Here is a 20367-nt window from a genome sequence, read left to right as displayed (position 1 = left end):
TTCCCTACGCACAGGTGCAGAGACCATGAGCAGAGTTCATCAGCAGCTTCCTAAAGAAGAAGGGCCTGCAAACCTGGAGCTGCTGAGGACTTCCCCGGGAAGGCTGGGGGAGAGGGCGCCACAGAGCCCTGAGCTGGGCCAGCTGCAGAAGGGGCAGGGCAGGCCGGCAAAGCAGGGGGAAAGCATGGAGGTGAGCAGGGCACGAGCTCCAACAGGCTGCACCCACATCCCATGTCAGCCAAAAATGGAGCATTTTGCAGATGTGTGTGTCATGGCACATCCTGCACACAGCTGTCACACAGGGATTGCGGGGAAGGTGGTGGGGGCTGAAGGCAGCTGGAGCAGGAGACACTGATGGGCTAACGCTTGTGGCTACAGCTCCAGGAGGTGTTTGAGGACGTGGCTGTGTATTTCACGCGGGCAGAGTGGGAGCTCCTGAAAGATGCAGACAAGGTGCTTTACCAGGACCAGATGCTGTGAAGCCAGGACCAGGACCAGGAACCAGGAACTGTGAAGCCCTCATTTCCCTGGGTAAAGCTGTTTCCTGCTTCTCCCTGTTGCCATGTCAGCTGTGTCACTTATTGTCTTCTCCCTGCTTCTGAGCACTCGTCCCTGTGAACCTTTCCCTGATGCTTGAAATCCATATCCTCCCCCATGGCTCCATGGGTGACCAGGCCTCTCTGGCATTTCGTATCAACATGTGCTCCTTTTGAGCTGGCTGCCTTCATCTGAGTCGTTCCTGTTCTTGCAGCCCCGGTGCTTCCATATGCAGTCATTTCTTGGCAAGGGGGTCTACCGATTTCAATGTGGTTGTGTCATCTCCAGTTAATTGGGCAAAAGAATTCACTGCCAGCTCTTCCTTGGGAAATGCTTCTGATTTCCTCCTTTTTGTGCCTAGCCTGTCCTGTCCCACACGTGTAACACTCCAAGCATGCTCAGTCAGTGATGTCTAAATCCTCTTTCTCCTCATTTGGTTGCAACCCAGCAGAAGGTAATGGAAGTCTTAGTGTCTGCTACTATCACCCCTGGGATTTGAATTTCCTCCACTCAGTCTCTAGTGACATGTGGACACGTGTTGGAGCTGGGGTACTTCTATCACCAGGTCCCTGGAAGCATCTGCTCACATTGCTTCCTAATGTCTTCATCTGAACAGGCTGCAGGCTCTCGCTTGGCTGTGTTTACTTGGAGACTTGCTCTGAAGCTCGCTCTGCTGTTTCCAGAAGTTGCATAGATTCCAGGAGCAGGATAAGACCTGTCAAATGCCTGTTGTTTCTCGGCCTCTTGTGGGCTAAGATCAAGTTGCATTGATCTGATATGGGCTAGGATTGAGTGTAATCACTGCAATGGTCTTGGTACCTGAGCCAGAATAGATTTAAATGGCAGTGTGTAGTTGAGTGTGCACCCCTGTCCAAATGTGGAAAGAACTCCCTGCGAGAGACTTGTAAATAGCTTCCTGCTGGCCAGTGTCCAGTGAGAGGATCTCGGCTACACCCCTCCATTATGGAAGTGTGGAAGTCCTCCTAGCTTCATCCTGTGGCCTCATGCTGCTCCAAGGGCAGGTGAGACTTGGGGGCATCTGAACCCATGTCCTTCCAGTTTGGGCCTGCATATGGGATGCCTGCCAATCAATTTGGGAGCATCCAAAGCTGCGGGCTGAAATGTCTGGGGTGGAGGATACTTGCCAGTTCTAGTGCCATATACGGTTTTTGAAAGATTTGAATTTTGCTCAGTTCAAAAGGATTTGTAACTGATCTGGCTAATTTGACCTGGAACATGAAAACATTTCCAAAATAAAAACAAAAATGTGCAGAGCTCAAGTATTTAGCTTCACATTGCTTTTCTAGCACTTCCTTTTCCTTGTTCTTGTTCGCTGGCATGGCGTTGCATCAGATCAAGTGTTGTAAAGTCGAAACTGACATCATAACGTTGAAACAGGGTGTCAATTTATAAACATTGCAAGTGCGAAACCTTGTAACTGGATGTTGTAAGTCGAGGACTGCCTGTATTAGCGAAGCTTGTTATATAATACTTGCAGATCACCCTTCAGGAACGACAGTGGGGAGGTGGGGGCTGGAGAGAGGCTGGCAGGGACAGAGCTCTGCATCCACCCTTGCATGTACCCGCTCCCCTCCCCCACTGCCACTGCAGGTCCAAACCCTTTTCTGCCCCTTCCCTATCGCTTCGGGTCCAAGCCCGCTCCCCCCTCCTTGCCACTGGTTCCGGTCCAACCCAGTTTCCCCCTCCGGACCCCCACCAGTTCGGATCTAACTCCATTCCCTCCCCCACACCCCCACCAGTTCAGGTCAGACCCCATTTCCCGCCCCTCCCCGGTGCTGCCGGTTCAGTTTTAACCCGTTTCCGCCCCGCCCCGTCCCGCCCCCCGAGCTTGGTTTACAACCCAATTCCACCCCGAACCGCTTCGAGTCCCACCCCATTCCCCCCTGCCCTCCCACCACCGCCGATTCAGATGCGACCCCCCCCCGCGATTGGTTCGGGCCTGACCCTGTTTGACCCCACTTGCCGCTGGTTTGGGACTGACCCCCTTCCCCGCTGCCGCCAGTTTGGGGTGACCCCATTCCCTGCCACTACCAATTCAGGTCCCACCGCGTTGTCCCCTCTTCCCCACTGGTTTGGGTCTAACCCCACTCCACCACACTCCCCTTCCCCCACTCTGAGTCTGTCTGGCCCATTTCCACCTGCCTGCCTCCCCTCCCCTGTATCCCTGCCGGCCACAGCCCCCAAGGCACCCCGCTGTGTGGCAGGCCTGACCCCAGCCAGTCCCCCCTGCCTGCCGCCTCCCACTCCCTGCTGGCTATTGTGAGGAATGGGTTGGGTATGTTCAGCCAATCAGTGCCTGCTCTCTTGGCAACACATGCATAGTTGGCCCGGAGCATTAAGGACAGACGGACAGACTTCTGGGAGATCTGTCAACTTGACAAAACCAGGTTCAATTTTCCTTCCAACACCTCCGTCCCTGGGAAATCTGTTGGTCTTGCACCCTTTTTTATAAAACCTCAGGGTTGTTGGTGATTTGTTTCCTATTACTGTCCCCACACCACCTGGGTGACAAAGGCCATCATCTATCAAATGCTTCTCCCTGCAGTGCCTTCTCTTTCATCCCAAGGGTTCACCCTCACCTGTGCTTTAAGGCCCCAGTAGAATCCATGAGTTCACTGGATCCATTCCCCAGATCCCAGTTGGTTATTTTGCAACCAGGACTGAATCACAAACTCTCTTTAACCACTGCCCCAAACAGGATATCAAGGCCCCACACCCAACTTAATCTGCTGCATCCAGCAAAGACAGGAGGAGCTCTGGGTCTGCGATGATGAGGACCATGGGGAAATCTCAAGCTCTGAGGACCTGTGGCTAGGTGAGTCGTTCGTGGCTGTCCCCTCCCCCAAATCCCCTTTCAGAAATGCTCCCTGTCCACAGTGACAGGGCCTGAAACTTGCAGACCTGTCCTGTGCTGCCCATCCAGGGTGCTGACCTCAACTAGTTTATGCTGTAGTGTGTGCAGGCAGGTGGCTTTCCCGTGCCCTGAAATTCCAGACTGTGGAGACGAGCAGTCGTTCACTTCTACCCCCCTCTAACTACAGAATGGCTCTATGGGGGAGTGCGATTCACAAGCTTTCGTGTTGCAGGGGGAAGTGAATCCCCCAAGGCTTGTGCCATTGTGTTTTGTCTCTGGACCGTGAGTGTCACAGAACCTGGGATTCAGCACAAAGTCCACATGAAGGTTAATGCCAAAGCCTTTGTCCCAGTGCAGATTCTGGTGATGTGCAGGCCCCCTGTGCTTCATCAGCAGAGGAAAGCCCCATGGGCTCTGTCACGGCAGGGTCCTTGAGGAGGGCTGTGATCTCCCTGAGGTCCCTCTCACCGTGTCAAGTCCGGCCCAAGGGCACCCTCTTATTCTCGCCTGCCACGTCTTTGATGTTCAGTAAGTTCGGGAGGCTGCCTTACACCTCCTTGGGCACAGCTGATTAGGACCTCTGTCCCTGTGTGTTCCCGGACCCCCTGGGGGTCTCCCGGTATGATGGGTGCTCCCCAGGAACCCTAGCCTTATGGGCTACGCGTGGCTCCTACCAACCCCTAATACCACGCCCCATGCTTCGCTGATGGGATAGACGTTGTCCTGTCACAAATCAGCTTGCCCACTCTCCCGGGCCTCCTCTGTAATCTAGCCCACTCCTGGGCCTCCCCTGTAGTCTAGCCCACTCTGGGCTCTCTAATACACAGCCCCTCACTGGGACTCTCGTTGAGCCCACTCTGGGCCTTCTCTAAAAGTGTTGTCCCGCTCAGGGACCCTCTAGCGGTTCTCCGGTCCTTTAGGCCAACCGCACGGCTACCCTCTCTGATCCCGGCTCACCGCACTGCTATCCCCCTTTGCCGGGGACCACCGTAGCACCTTGCCTATCTGAGGGCTGTTGCCACACTAGCCTACAGCCAGGCTCGCTACGCCCATCTTGGGCTTCTCAATAGTCCCCCTTCTCTGGGACCTTACACGCCCACGCCGGGCTTCTCAATAATATCGCCCCCTCTCTGGGGCTCGCTGTGCCCCCGCTGAGCTTCCTAATAATATGGCCCCCTCTCTCTGGGGCTTGCTGTGCCCCTACTGGGCTTCCTAATAATGTGGCCCCCTCTCTGGGGTTCGTTGTGCCCACGCTGGGGCGTCTCAAAGCTGCTCCTCTCTGGGGCTGGGGTCTGCGTACCCCGCACACAACCCGGGGTCTATGTTCCCTGCCCGCAACCCACTGGTTGCACTTCTCACTGCAAGCTGCGCCTTCACTGGCACCGGGGTTCCCATACCACTGGGGTTCCCCCTGAGAAACCTGCGCCCTCACTGGCGCTAGGGTCCCACGCTCTGTAGGTCCCTATGAGAGCACTGCGCCCTCCTCAGGCGCTGGGGCCCCCACACTCCCGTGGGGCCCCTTTATGAGGCCTCCTCCAACCCCTATAGCCTCACCCAAACCACCGGTGTAATAGCAAAGCAAAACATACTGCAAGCCTCCTGGCTACAACTCAACACACGCCCTATGGCTATAACAACGTTGCTCCATGTCACAGCGGTACTTGCTGTTAGGCTTCTCTCCGCATCCTAACTGCAGCAGCTCCTGCCCCTCTGGCTGCTGGCAGGGAACTGCCAGCCTGTCCTCAGCCCTGGGCTTTATGAGGGCCAGGGCCTGCCTCCTACAGGCAGCTGACTCACATTAGTTGCCCTGGCAACCCGCAGCTGTGGTTATGTTCTGCCAGGGCTCTCTCTCCCTGGCAGTTTCTACTCCCTAGGAGCAGGCACTGAGGTGCCCTGCGACAGGCTCGTTCCCTGCCCCAGAACTTTCCCTGGAAGCAGATAGTGTTGCACTTACAAACCAGATTTTTAACCTAGTGCTTTAAAAATTGACACAACACTTCGTTAATGAATACCAGAAAGACTTGCTTTACTAGCTACTAACAGGTTACAAAACCAAATGACAAAGGTTCTTTCCCAATATCAAATAAATGAGCTGTATTACCACACAGTCTTCGTATTAGAGCCAGTGATGCTACTCATGCAGGCCTAAAGCTAGTTCAAGTCTTCAGCCTTCTCAAAGCGTGGATCCATTGCCTTAGTCCAGCTGGGAGCAGGTTACAGTTTCCCTTTTCCCCCTGGAGAAGATGCCCACCATCTGCTGGCACTTTGCCCTTGTTATACTTGTTCAGTTGTATAGCTTCAAAGCATTTTTTCTAGATAGTTGGTTAATCAAAGTTTGAACAAAGCAGGCAAGGACAGAATTAACATATTACAATTATATCCTCTGTGTGTGTGTGTGAAGTTTGCAAGATTTGATCAGTTTTGGAATGGGATGGGTATTGATTGAATGAGATGCCTTCAAGGAGTTGATTACAGAATATTGTCTTTCGGTAGTTATTTTAAAAGTGGAGCTGCATCAAATGATTTATGAGAGATGCTTGACAGCCATTAAATGCCTGTTTTGAGAGAGGTGTTTTGATTTACAAGCTTCCTTGGCTGTATGGGATACCTCTTACTGGACCAAAGCAGGTTTATTAAAATGTAAATGGAGATAAGAAGAAGAATAAATAGGTTTGAATTTCAGGAAAGTGCCCTGGTTTAGCATAATAAACATTTAGAAACTGACTGCCTGTTTAGAGAAATATACCCTAATTAATAAATGCATATGCAAGGCAGTGAGGATCAAAGGCCCCTAGGGACAATAAGCATGAGTTAATTTGGGGTTAGATACAGTCAGTGAGTAGCCTGACTTAGCATAATAAACATTGGGTACATTAGGAATGTAACACAGGAGATGTGATCAATTTGGGATTGTTTTTTTTTTTTTTCACATGGTCCCAGCCATGATATTGCATTTTTATACAAAAGGTATTGTTTTAGCAGTTTAATAATTTAAATGGCCAAGCTTTTACAGTTATCAGGTAGGACACACAACCCTGCTCCTTCCAAAAGGGAGAGCCACAGCTCTTAAATCCTCCCCTCCCAAAGCAGGCTTTGAAAGTAGGAGGGATGAACCATATGGGCTTTTTCTACCAAGTAGTAGCAGCTCGCGTAATGTAAGGCTATATTCCCCACACATCTTTGACTGCTGTTGAGCCCCCAAAATCCATTGTGAGACTGTTCATCCTGCTACCAGATGAGAAGGTGGCTCTGACCTCCACTGAGCAGGGAACATTAGCCTGCCACAGGGGCTCGTCCCTCCCTCAAGCCCAGCACTTGGGGTTGGGCAGGAAGACCTTGTTCTTCTAAGGAAAGCAGGTGCCCAGGTCCAGTCATGCTTGGAAGCCTGTTGCAGCAGAGGGAATAGCAGTGGCAGGAACTAACTTGGCGTTCCTCTTCCCCACGCAGGAGGTGCCTGGCTGCTGAGCAGAGCAGAGGAAGGGCCTGCAACTCTGGAGTCACCCGGGATTACCCCAGGGAGTTTGGGCAAGACGGAGTCCGTGAGACTTGAGGACAAACGATGGCTCCAGAGCCAGGGGAACCCCCAAAAGCAGAAGGAGAATGTAGCAATGACCCAGATGCGATCTCTCCTTGGGGGTGAGAGTGAAGAAGGAACAGAAGCCAGACAGAGCCCTGGGCGCAGGGAAGGATTTGTGGAGCTGAAGAGCCATGAAGCCAAGTTCTTCTGGAGAGAGACCCCGAATCTAAGGCGAGCCAGCAGGAAGGGCCTCAGAGGGCAGCAGGAGCTCCCCACCACGCCCAGGGGCAGAGGCCGCCCCTGCCCTGAGTTCTGGAAAAGCTTTAGCTTCCTCTCACTCCTGGCTCTGCACAAGATAAGCTACATTGGGGAAAAGCGCCACCTATGCGTCAGGTGTGGGAAGGGCTTCACCTGTGGCTTCGCCCAAGCTGCTCATTGCAAGATCAATTCTGGAGAGCTCCCACACCACTTAACCAGATTTGGGAGGAGCTTTGTGTGCCTCTCAGAAGTAAGAAAGCACCAAGATGTGCATAGGGGAAACTGTCAGTACCGTTGTGTCACGTGTGGCAAGACCTTCACTCATTTCTTCTCCCTAGCTCAGCACTGGCACATTCACGCGAGGGATAAACAGCATCGGTATCCTGAGTGTGGGAGGCGTTTCAGACGTTCCACCAACCGAGCCAAACACCAGTGCATCCACACAGGGCAGAAGACACATTGCTGTGTGTGTGCGAAGAGCTTCACCCAGTCTTTCCACTTGTCCAAACACCAGTGCCTCCTTGCAGGGAAGAAACCACACCAGTGCTGTGTGTGTGGGAAGAGTGTCTGTGAATTCTCCCACCTGACCAAACACCAGCACATCCACACAGGGGAGAAGCCACATCAATGCTCTCAGTCTGGGAAGAGCTTTACCCACTCCTCCAGCCTAGCCTACCATCAGCGCATCCACACAGGGGAGAAGCCACATCAATGCTGTCAGTATGGGAAGAGCTTTACCCACTCCTCCAGCCTAGCCTACCATCGGCGCATCCACACAGGGGAGAAGCCACATCAATGCTGTCAGTGTGGGAAGAGCTTTACCCGCTCCTCCAACCTAGCCTCCCATCAGCGCATCCACACAGGGGAGAAGCCATATCAGTGCTCTGTGTGTGAGAAGAGCTTTACCCGCTCCTCCGGCTTGGCCGTGCACCGGCGCATACACACAGGGGGGAAGCCACATCAGTGCCTTGACTGTGGGAAGAGATTCAGTGAATCCTCCAGGCTGACCAAACACCAGCGCATCCACACAGGGGAAAAGCCACATCAGTGTTCTGAGTGTGGGAAGAGATTCCGTGAATTATTCAATCTGACTATACACCAGCGTATCCACACAGGGGAGAAGCCACATCTATGCTCTGTGTGTGGGAAGAGCTTTACCCACTCCTCCAGCCTGGTCATGCACCAGCGCATCCACACAGGGGAGAAGCCACATCAGTGCTCTCAGTGTGGGAAGAGTTTCCGTGAATTCTCCAAACTGACCAAACATCAGCGCATCCACACAGGGGAGAAGCCACATCAGTGCTCTGAATGTGGGAAGAGCTTTACCCAGTCCTCACACCTGGCTGTACACCAGTGCATCCACAAATGAGAGAAGCCACGTTAATGTTCTGAAGGTGGAAAAAGATTCAGCAATTCCTTTAGCCTGACCAAACAGGACTGCATCCACACAGGGGAGAAGCCACATAAGTGCGCTGAATGTGGGAAGAGCTTCACCCAGTCCTCCCACCTGGCCCTACACCAGCGCATCCACACAGGGGCGAAGCCACATCATTGCTCTGAGCGTGGGAAAAAATGCAGTGATTTCTCCAGACTGAGCAAACAAGTGCATCTACATACGGGAGAAGCCAAATCAGTGGTCTGAATGTGGGAAGAGGTTTACCTGTTCCTCCAACCTGGCCATACTCTGGCGCATCCACAGAGAGGAGAAGCCACATCAGTGATCTGTGTGGGGGAAGAGCTTCATCCACACCTTCAGCCTGGCATTCCACCAGCACATCCTCACAGGCTAAAAGCTACATTATTGCTTTGTGTGTGGGAAGAGCTTTGCCATATTCTCCCACCAATCTGTCAGGTTTTGCTTCTCAGCCTCCCTCCAGAGTTATGCATGCCTTGGTACATGTCACTCCCCTGCCCTCCTGCCCTTAGCTGCACTCTCTCTAATCCAGTCTCTGATCAGAAAGCTGTTGTACTGAACATGGTATCCCTGTGGCTGGGCTCTGTGCCCTCTCCTCAACTGAGATGTGAATTGAGAAGAGCCCAGAAGCCTTTCCAGGGCAGATCTCTCTGAGTTCCCAGCCTCTTCCCTTTGCCAAGGGTTCACCACTGTCCAGGGCTTGTTGCAACATCTCAATAAAAAGAGTTGGTTACACTGAAGGCCTCACTCCTACGTACTGCTGTGCAGCAAGGGCACTGCCCTTTTGAAGGAGCCTGTGGCCAGGGGGCAATAGAGTGCCTTTTCTTGGGGAAATGGGGGCAGGGGGAAGGAGGTGCAGGCTGTGGCAGTTCCTGTGTCCTGTGCAAGGTCACAGTAAGTGTTAGACCCTGACCCCATGTGGCGCCCAACGACTAGGGAGACGACGGTCCAGTTACGTGTGGATCCTGTTACTCGTTAGCCAGAGCAGGCAGGGAGCAAACACCAGCACACATTACTTGCAGCTGCTTTATTCAGAATGGAGACAGCTTCGGACAGGGGCCTCATGCCATTAGAGACGGGGTCCTGCTCCAAACAATAGGTTTTTCTTACAGTTATAGACTGGTTTATACTCATTAACATTCACTCCTCCTTTGTCCCGCCTCCTGTTCCTCAGAAAATGGTTGACACAGTAAAAATGGTTACTTAGCATAAGTAAATGGCTGGTCTAGCTTGCATCCTGCCTTGTAGTCAGGAGCTCTGCTAGGCCACAGGGCATGCCTTGTATTCAGCTGCAAATCCAGTGCTCTCTAATAATCCAAATTATTGTCACCCTAACAGTAAGTATGAGGACATTGTCTTGGTGAAATGCAGCATGTTATCACGTCTGGGGAATATTCCCTGGTTGGTAGAATCACAATAGACCATGTCTCATGCATAGGAACTTGCTTTGGCTTCACTTGTTCTTCTCCAGACAAAATCCAAGGACCCAGAGACACCCTTGGTGTAACACCCTGGGATGCTAGTCCAGCTGTGGCACCACTGCCTTCCTGCTGTCCCTGCCAAATAGCCTTATGTTAGAGGCAGAGAGACGGGTCCTGCTGGCATGCTGGGTCAGCTGGAAAAGCTAACTGGGATATCTGCTTGGTTTGAAGGCACACCCCTCAGCTCCTGCTCATCTGATGAGCCACCCAGAGCTCAAACTGCCTCTGTCTCCTCCCTAGAGAGAGAGACAGGGTAGGGTAGACACAATGTAGGTGAGAGAGTGGAGGAGCAGGGCCGGACCCATAACCAGGGGAGTGGGTCCGGACCTGGAGTGGTGAGGGTGGGGGGAAATGTTGTATGGAGGACAGAGATGAACTATTTTCCAAGGCCGCAGGGGACAGGCTAAAGTGTGCTGATTGGAATCAGGGCATCACTTGTCTGTGTGGGAAACCTTGAGGGCTTGAACAAATGGGTTCCTTGAATACACAGGTGGTCACACCATCCCACTACCACTGTCCTGCATGGCCTGATAATGTATGAGTGAAGTTGCAACTGTTTTTGGCCAGAATCTGAGTGTTCTCAAAGTCCCGAGCTGAAGAAAAGGGTGGGGATTCTCACCTGCTCGCAGGAGTACCATATTATCTTGCATGCAACATACCCCGCCCCTTTTTTTATTTTTGGCAAGCAAGAATATAAAAGAAAAAGATTTCTCCAGGGTCACAGCCAACTGTGGTAGAGAATAAGTCCTCCTGGGAATGTAGAATTGGGGTCCACACTTGCCACATGCTCTATCTGCCTCACTCTGACTGTCTGCTAGGATGTCACACTCTGGACTTTCCAGGACGACTCATCACACCAGGCTAGTCACACCACCTGGCAAGAGCTGTAGCAAGACTGTTAGCTCTTGGCTGAAGCAGTCCTCTCCAGGAGCAGTGCTTTCCCCAGTCTTGGTGTCTCTAAGGGAGGCTTAAAGCTCCTTGACATGGCACAGAAAGCAGGGGGCTGGTGGGGTAGAATATCCTTTCCTTCAGATTTCAGGACAATTCCCATATTTTTGACCGATACCAGGAATAAACTTTCCTGGAATCCCCTTCTAACAGCTTCCTTCTTTGCTTGCTTCTACCAGGCCTTTATGCTGTGCCCAGAGCGGTGGGGCAGGAGGATAGGTGGATGCAGGGGTGGACCTGCAGACTGACTGTTACGTTATGGAGGGGATAAATGGAACAACCAAATGATCCTGCCTTGCTTCACCTCCTCTGCGCTGGCAAGGGGGTCAGGATCCTGGGACGGGGAGTGAGTGGCTGGTAGACCGGTGCGAATAGGCAGCTATTCAATTCGGCTTTAGATCTGGCCACTTCAGATGCCAGGGATCCGATCCGGAGCTCTGGATTGGTTTCCGGCTTTGATTCAGCCGAAGAGGCTCTGAAGCTTTGGAGCTGATTTGGAGATCCGGCCATAGGGTATAACGGGAAGTCAATGAAATATCTATAACTTTGTTGGGTTTTGTCTGATTTGGATGAAACTTGCAGGGATGTTAGTCTTTGCTGAGAGCATGAAGCCTGCCAAGTTTCAAGAAGATGGGTACCTGGGTTTGGTGGGAACTGCATCCCAAATCAGCTCCAAAGCTTTCCACCTCCGTGCCACCCAGCAGGTCATTCCCTAGGCTGTAGGTGTGCTGGACATATTTCCTCCCTAGGTGCAGCACTTTGCATTTCTCCTTGTTGAACTGCATCCTGTTGTTTTCTGCCCACTTGTCCAGCCTATCCAGGTCTGCCTGCAGCTGTTCCCTGCCCTCCGGCATGTCCACTTCTCCCCATAGCTTTGTGTCATCTGCAAACTTGGACAGAGTACATTTCACTCCCACGTCCAAGTCGCTGATGAAGACATTTCTGCCCATTTGTCCAACCTGTCCAGGTCTGCCTGTAGCTGTTCCCTGCCCTCCGGTGTGTGCACTTCTCCCCACAGTTTTGTATCATCCGCAGAGTTGGACAGAGTACGCTTCGCTCCCTCGTCCAAGTCACTGATGAAAACATTGAAGAGTATCGGTCCTAGGACCGAGCCCTGCGGGACCACACTGCTGTTACCAGATTTGCCCATTACTTTAGGGTGTGCTCATTTATTAGTGATATGTTTCTAGGGTCTTGGTAATTCTGTCAATGTGCTGCTTGTGTTACTATATGGAGCTGTATCTCTCCCTTCTGCAAGCCCTCACTCCCAATGGAGCTATCTTGCAGGACGCAGTCTCAATGGGGCTGGGTTCCTCCAGTCACCAAATCAGTCATACACACAAACACACACAAATTAACGTGACATGTCTGACCTGGCCGGGTTGATCAGCATGGACAGGCTGACACTCTCATATGCCAAGAATCAGTTCATCACAGCAGCAATAAACTGCAGTCAGACACAAGCACACAGGTAAACAGAACCCCTCTGAATGCGGCTGGGTGTCCAGCTGACACCCTCATGGGCCAGCATTCAGTTCATAAGGGCACGTCTGAGTCAAGCTGGGTCAATCAGCCTGTACAAGCAGATCCCCTTATGTGTTTCAAACTCAGCACGTCCCAATCTTTGGCCTCTTGATGAGCAGACCCCACAGTACTTTTGGGCTTCACAGGAATCTTTAGCTTAGGTAAGAGAAGCTTTGCTGCAGAGCACGTGAGGAAGGAGAAGTAGAGAAGGAAAAATGTACCCAGTTACTACCAGTTTGACTATAAAAGTTATTTATTGCTAAGCATATGAAATATATAATAGTACTAATAGTAATAGACATGCAAAAGAAAAACAAACACAAACAATTACAGTCCTACCCTGGTTTCACTAAGTATTTGGGGAAACTTAGCTCAAGCTTAACTAATACCGTTCAGGTTCAGAAGTTTATGCCTAGAGAGAAAAGAGAGAGAGAGAGAGCACTGGGATCTCACCAGTTCAAGGTACTTGGGCTGCAAAGCTGACAGGCACAGTCCTTGAAGGGAGATGATCTGTTCTTCCAGCGTCCTGAGAACAACAGGGGATGATGTCAGCACAGGAGTTTTTTTCTCCTTTTCCTTTTCCTTTTCTTCTGAAGCACCCACACTTTTTACAGATTTTTATACCCTCAGTTCATCTGCTTCAAAGCATCCTCAATTGTGTAAATCATTGTCTTTTCTATTGACAAGGGGTTATCTGGTTTGGAACATCTCAAGAAACTGATTGATAATCAGGAAACATTTAAGATTGGGAAGTAACCAAATACTTGGGAGCCAGCTTGAAATTCCTGTGGATAGCAGATATACTGATGGGATCTCTCATGGTTTTTTCAGAAACAATAGACAGCATGCGGCATCAGGATTTTGGATTTTTACTGTTGTGAACAAGCCTCAGCTTAGCATGACTTTTCCAGATCTTACTATAGTCTTTTAACAGACTTAAAGCAATTATTGGGGTGTTCATAACATTTTGTGGAGAGGAATCCCACCAGTCATCTCAGGAAAAGTATGACAACACCTATGATTAGGGCTCCAACGGCCTGGACGCTGTGATGAACCCTTTACCATTGTTGAACTGTTGCCCATACCCCCTCTGACTCGGTCTCTTGCCTCAGCATTCCCTAACCCGGCAATCCAAAAATCCAGTTGGTGTAATATAAGGTATCATTTTGGAACCAAGAGTTCTAGTTTTTTGTATGTCTTTTTGTCTCAGACCAACACGGCTACCAAGTACACCCTTGACTCTCTAAACACATATATGTAGGGGTTTTTGTAAAGATAAAACCAAAGAGATTTAATGGTCACTAGAAATATTAAAAAAAACAAACCCTTTCAGGAGAAGGGGTAACAAAATAAGCTTGTAAATATTGTAAAAGTGTTTGATGGAAATAAAGACTGAATTTAAAAATATATATTCTCACAGCTTTTGTATGGGGTGGGGGTGGTGGAGATGTTATAAAGATAAACCAGACCACAAAAAAAAAGATGACCAAAAGATGACCAGTATGTTGAGAGCTCTGCATATTTTAAGACTAAAGGAGTTCTCTTTTACCAAAAGGCCTGTTGTGAAGATAAAGCCAATAAGGGTTAATGGTCCCTAGAAATGATTAAAATCCCTTTTTAGGAGAAGGTTTAACATAATAAACCAGTAAATATTGTAAAGGTTTTTGCTGGAAATAAAAGCAGATTAAAATATATATTCTTACAGGGGCTTTTATGCTATAGGAGGGGCTATGCATTTTCCAAGAACTGGGGGTGCGTTGTAAATGTGGAATCAGAAAAAATATATGCCTTAAACTTTGATTATTTTAGTTATAAGATGACATAACCGCTTTGTGTAGAATTGCTGGCTCGGTACAGTAGAACAGATAAGGGCAAGTGTTTGTTCTTTGTAACTCTTCTGCAAATGCTTCGCTCACCGCGGCCTTGAAGGTAGAAAAAAAAAAAAAAAAAAGTATGTACAAAGTAGATTTCCAGGTGCAAGAAGGAGGTTTGTGAACTAACCCTATCTCCCCCATAATTCCCATCCTGATAACAGCAAAGAAATAATGAAGTAATATTATAGCCGCTTTTCATGCTAATTTCACTATATGATCACGTGAGTTGTAAGCGACTGTTAAAAAGTATATAAGCCTCCTGATTTTGCTCTTGGGGGGGGACCCCTTCCAAGTGCTTGGGAAATCCATGTCACTTTGGAACTCCCCCTACAGCTGTAGTTTCTTTTGAATAAAAGCTTCTGCTGACCTGACCCAAAAGTACTCTGTGTGTGTTTCCACGACATAAAGATAAACCAGACCACAAAAAAGCTAACCTGTGTGTCCAGATCTCTACATATTTTAAGACTAAAAGGGTGGAGTTATCTTTTAATTGTGACTGTTTTAGCACAGTTATAATGTAGAGCACTTTGAAACATCATGATTACTACCGGAGCAAAAGGGTAAATTTTACTCAGAGAGGAGGTAGTCTGTGTAACTCGGACAGCAGTCATGGCCTGTATCGTAAGGGGCAGTCCTGGTAAACGCAGAGGTAAGGATGGGTGGCGAACCAGCAAGTGGATCACAGGGCAAAAAGTAGGGCATGGTTAAAGAGGAGCGTGGGGAAAACTAAACACTGGTTGAGAAAAAATAAGAGATCCCCTAGTAATGGCACTTTAGAAGGCCCCTCAAGCGCTTCCCCTCTTCCCAGGCCTGACCCTTCACCAGGACCCGTGGAGCCAGAGAGAGGAGATGGCGACTATGATTTAGGAAGCCCTTTAGAGGGCCCCTCAAATGTTCCCAGGCCTCCTAGGCCTGCCTCACAACCAAGATCTGAACAGTCAGAGAGTTGGGATAATGAATCTGGTGTAGAAGACCATTTAGGGGACACCTCAAGCGCCCCCTTGTCTCCTGAGTCAGCAGAGGATGTTTTATCAGACGTACATATGGTGCGGGTGAGAAGGCAAGAGTGGTCTGTAACCAGGTTTGGGGGGACGAGGTACACCGAGGAGTTCCGTTTTGTGACTCTGGAGCGTGTGCCATTACACGTGCCACATGGAGCGATAAGCTGAGGGGTGGAAGAAATTGTAGCAGAACTCCGCCAGAGATTCACAGGCAATGACTATGCCCAGTTATGTATTCCGGCAGATAACATGGCAAACTGTTTATACTCTTGATCTATTAATTTAAACCAGATGACCCCAGAGCTGTTTTTAGAGTGGTTCAGTAACCTGTTTGTCCCAGGGATGCAGGATTGGGCAAGGGGGAAGCCTCGTCCAGAGGCAGACCTCAGATGAAAGTGAAAGAAGAAAAAAACCTATCTATTGCAGGGGTCCAGAGAAGCGAGGAGGCATGCCAGGGAAAACTGCCTGAGTGGCTTATCAGCCGTGCCCATCTCCAGCTGGAGCCGGGTGACATCACAGAGAGATGTCACCTGGTGAAGATAAAAATTGGCCCCGAGAGCACGGGAAGGAGGATGCCGAGTGCTGGTGGAGCAGCAGGGAATTGCCGGGTGGAGCACATCCAGCCACTGTGGCCAGCAGCAGCGATAGTAGGAACTGTGGGAGATCCCTGCACTGGGGAAGGCCAGCAGGGATCAAGGGCCTATTGTGAGGCTGGCAGCAGCGGTGGCAGCAGGAACTGCAGGAGATCCCCGCGCTGGGGAAGACCGGCAGGAATCAGGAGGAGCCAGCAGGGAGGCCGGCAGTGGTGATGGCAAGAGCCGGCGAGGGAGCTCCTGCCGGAGGCGGCAGGTGCAGTTACCCCAGGGAAGAGGCGGATCCCAGAGGGGATTTGAGAAGCCCCAGCTGGGGTGAAGGCACAAGTCCTGACCCAGGCGACACATTAGTTTAGGGACATTAGGGGTGAAGGGAGCACGGGACTCTCCCTGCAGTCACTCCTCTTCTCTTTTTTTCTCCTTTTTGTCTCATTCCTCTTGTAGTCTTGTCTTTAATTCCTTTTTCTTTCACGCTGGGTTGTTCCAGAAAACCACACAGCATGTGGTTTTCTGGTGGCGAGTGTTCTGTTCATGTTTTTCTTTCTTAGTCGGATCTATTTTAGTTCCCTGCCTAGAGCAGTTCAGCCTAGCACACCACACCAGGCTCGAGGAATTAGAGACCCCATTTGGAGACGAAAGACCACGTGAGAATGCGGTGACAACCGACAGCATCCGTCGTAGATCACGCAGGGCATTGAGAGGGACAACCCTGGAGACAGCATCACCAGACCCTCTGGGTCTGGTCAGAGCCCAAGGCGTCCATCCGTGAGAAAGGACACATGGGAACTGAGGAAGACCTCAACAGGGGCTAGCCACAAAAGATCCTGAAGCTTGTCTCATAGGTTGGCATATGGCCAGAGTGTAGAGGAGGTTGGAGCCCTGTGAACATCTGCCAGGACACGTTACAACTCTAGAGGCATCGTTAGAGGGGACCCCCTTCACTGAAGGACCATCCAAAGACGTGGCAGGCGAGTTTGGGAGATACCCAGAAGGTAATCGAAGAACCCTCCTGGGTCTTCATGAGGTTCCTTGGAGAGTAAGACCAGCTGCCCGGGCAAAGGCAGAGCAGGATCGAATCATCAAGCAGAGATGGGCACACTGTTACAAAGCCAAAGAGAAATATTGCTCGATACGACATTTTGTCTCGTTGTAATCATTGTGAGAGGCCGGGAAGGTGGGAGCTGTAGAGTTATAAGCGATATCTCCTATTCCCAGATCATTGCTAAAAAGAGGAAGTATTTAATCGACTTGAATACCTATGATACTAACCTGTGCTTTGCAGGCAGTCTATTGGCTGTTACAAAACGTAGAAGGGCCAGAGATGCTGAACTGCTAGATGGTGCCAAAGAACTGCACAGGAAATTAGGCATGTCTATGTATCAAAAGGTATTTTGGATGTGAAAAAGGTGTTTGGCATGAGAAATTATTGCGATCTTTGTCAGACATTGTACACACGTGCACGTTCCAATGTCGTCTTTGCCTGAGCCCAAACTGTGCTGAAAACATGGGCAGGACACAGAGGTGCCCTAATTGTAAGCTGTACTGTTGTTCCAAAGAGTGCTTAGAAAGACACATGGCCCTGGCCTCTGAAAAGCAGAGCAAATGTCTGACTAAAACTCTGTGCAATGAGTGTAAATCTTACATGGGCAAAAAGCATGAGTGCAAGGGTTGGCAGTGCAAACAGTGTTATGGGAAAGTCACGGATGTAAACAAGCACTGGTGCTTTATGCGCCAGATTAAAGAGCCTGAAGAAGGCAAGGGGTACATTTTTTATGATTTTGAATGTGTGCAGGAGATGGGGATGCATGAGCCCAACTATATTTCTGCAATGGAGCTAAAGACAGGGGAAAAAAAAACTCAGAAAGCCGCAGGCAAAACCCTCAAAACGGCTTGTAAACCTGAGCCCCAAAAGCCAGAAAGCACTTGGGAGTTTAAGGGTATAGCGTGTCTGTCTGATTTTATTAAAGTTTTTATGGATACAAAGTTCCAGGACTACACCTTCATAGCTCACAACGCCAAAGGCTACGATGGTTACTTCATTGTTAGCCAGTTACTGAAGGAAAAAATGGAGGTGAAACTAATCACCCAGGGTAGTAAACTTGTGTGCATTGAAGTGACCAGGTGAGGCATCCGTTTCATAGATTCCTTAAACTTTTTGCCAATGAAACTTAGCAGGCTTCCACAGGCGATGGGGTTTGAAGGTTGCAAAGGTTATTTCCCACATTTTTTTAGCACGGCAGAAAACCAAAATGATGTGGGGCCTCTCCCAAAGATGGAGTAGTACGGCATTGAAAATATGATGTCCGGTGAGAAAGGACCGTTTTTAGAATGGTATCTGAATACCCGTGATAAGCCCTTTGACATGCAAAAAAGCAGCTGGCCTATTATTGCCAGCAGGATGTGAACAGTTTGAAAGACGCATGCTGCCTCTACAGGGTGAGATTATGAAAATGACACGGCAGGTAGACCAAGTGAAAGTAGATGGTGAACTCCAAAATGTAGTACACTGCATAGATCCTTTCCAATATATCACGCTGGCCTCTGTCTGCATGGCCATGTACAGGCTTATATTTTTGTAACAGCAGAAAATAGCACTTCTACCCCCGGACAACTATCACAGACAGAAAAAACTTTTCCAACCCCATCTATTCAGTGGCTAGTGTACATTTCGGAGAAAGAAAATATTCAAATTCAATATGCCTTACGGGGTGGGGAATTTCAGGTAGGCCCCTATTTTTTAGACGGCAATGCCAACATTGATGGGGAACCTACGGCGTTTGAATTTAATGGATGCTTTTTCCAGGGTTGTGTCACTTGCTACCATGAGAAAGACCAGAACCCATTATAGAGTCATAGATGTTAGGGTCGGAAGGGACCTCAATAGATCATCAAGTCCGACCCCCTGCATAAGCAGGAAAGAGTGCTGGGTCTAGATGACCCCAGCTAGATACTCGTCTAACCTCCTCTTGAAGACCCCCAGGGTAGGGGAGAGCACCACCTCCCTTGGGAGCCCGTTCCAGACCATTGACGGGGACCACCTTCGAGTTTCTGAATTATCAGGCATTGCACAAGACCAATTATCTCAAGAGAGAGGGGTTTACCATTAGGACCATTTGGGAGCACGAGTGGAAGGCTCTGTTAGAAATGGATGGGAAACTGGCGGATTTTTTAAACAGAACCCCGCTGCCTTCTCCACGGGTGCCTGGGGATGCTCTTTTTGAAGGGAGAACTACTGCCATCTGTCTATATTACCAAACTAAACCTGGCGAACAAATACACTAGCAAGACACCTCCCAGCCCCAGGTCATCTCTCTCCTGTCGTTCATGTGGCTGAGGCTGGGCTGTGCAGCCACAGGTGGGGGCGAGAGCCCGCGGGGCCTGGGGGCTGAGACATTTCGGGTCCAACAGGGATCAGGAGTGGGGCTCTGGCCTTGCCTCCAACCACTGGTATCAGTGCACCTTGGGAGTGAGGGCTGAGGGCCCGTGGAGCAGAGGTGGTGCTGGGGAAGGGGCTGCTGTCTCTGAGACTCCAACTTGGGACCTTCAGATTAGGAGACTGAAGCGCTGCAGCCTGTGTGAAGAAGACAATGGCAAACAGCTCCCTGCACCCCTCTGAGCCCGGGCACAAGGTGGGAAGTGCTGGCGGACGGGGTGCAGGGAGGGAGCGGTGGGGGGGTCTCGCCAGTATGCTCCGGGCACCGGGTGTCATTGCCACTGTGCTGCTCCCCCTGTCTCCGTCCTGCCCACCCTGGGGATCAACCGCTGCCCTTCCACAAGCCGTGGGAGTCTCCAGGCCTCAAGCAGGGAAAAACTGTGCCGGGGCAGGGCTGGGACTTGCCCGCAGCAGAGAGCCGGGCACACACAGAGCCCAGCCCCAGCCTTGCCCGTGGAAAAGAGCTGCGGCAGGGACTGCCCGCGCAGCCCTCGCTCAGGCTACAACTGTCGAGCTTCAGATAAGGAAATGGAGGCGCTGCTGGCTGCGCTAAGACAGTGATGTAAAACAGAGCCCCCAGACCCTGCGAGCCCCGGGCACAAGGAGGGGACACAGCGCAGGAAGGGAGCGGTGGGAGCTCGTGGCACGGGGATCCAGGTGCCGGGATCCAGGTGTCAATGCCGCCACACTGCTCCCCCTGCCTCTGTCTGGCCCAGCTGGGGTTGCCTCATGCCAGGAGAGATTTCCCTCCTGGTCCATGAGGCTGTTGTGCCAGGATCCGACACTTTTGCCCCTGCCCGTGTCCAGCTGCTGCTCAGAGACAGAAGTCGCCTGGTTGCATGCTCCACACGGGCCTCCTGGGGACAGAAACTTCTGTGGGCGCCCCATTCACTCCTGGGTCTGGCAGGCAAC

At 50.6% G+C, this 20367-nt stretch overlaps 1 protein-coding gene across 1 annotated transcript; it reads left to right on the top strand.

Moving 5' to 3' along the window:
* Positions 1-395: 395 nt before the first annotated feature.
* On the top strand, positions 396-9413 carry LOC132248741 (zinc finger protein OZF-like). The gene is made up of 3 exons (XM_059722763.1): positions 396-531; positions 3257-3373; positions 6860-9413. Exon 3 carries the CDS (start codon positions 7021-7023, stop codon positions 8554-8556), a length of 1536 nt encoding a protein of 511 aa, XP_059578746.1. The 5' UTR covers positions 396-531; positions 3257-3373; positions 6860-7020; the 3' UTR covers positions 8557-9413.
* Positions 9414-20367: the final 10954 nt, after the last annotated feature.

This window comes from Alligator mississippiensis, chromosome 1, assembly GCF_030867095.1.
Source record: "Alligator mississippiensis isolate rAllMis1 chromosome 1, rAllMis1, whole genome shotgun sequence".
Lineage (NCBI taxonomy): Eukaryota > Metazoa > Chordata > Crocodylia > Alligatoridae > Alligator > Alligator mississippiensis.
Note: the sequence above shows the minus strand (reverse complement) of the source record. Positions and strands in the feature narration are given on the sequence as shown.

What these genes read in the sequence shown, in the direction of transcription:
- LOC132248741 (XM_059722763.1), top strand. Translation starts at nt 7,021, where the DNA reads ATGACCCAGATGCGATCTCTCCTTGGGGGTGAGAGTGAAGAAGGAACA.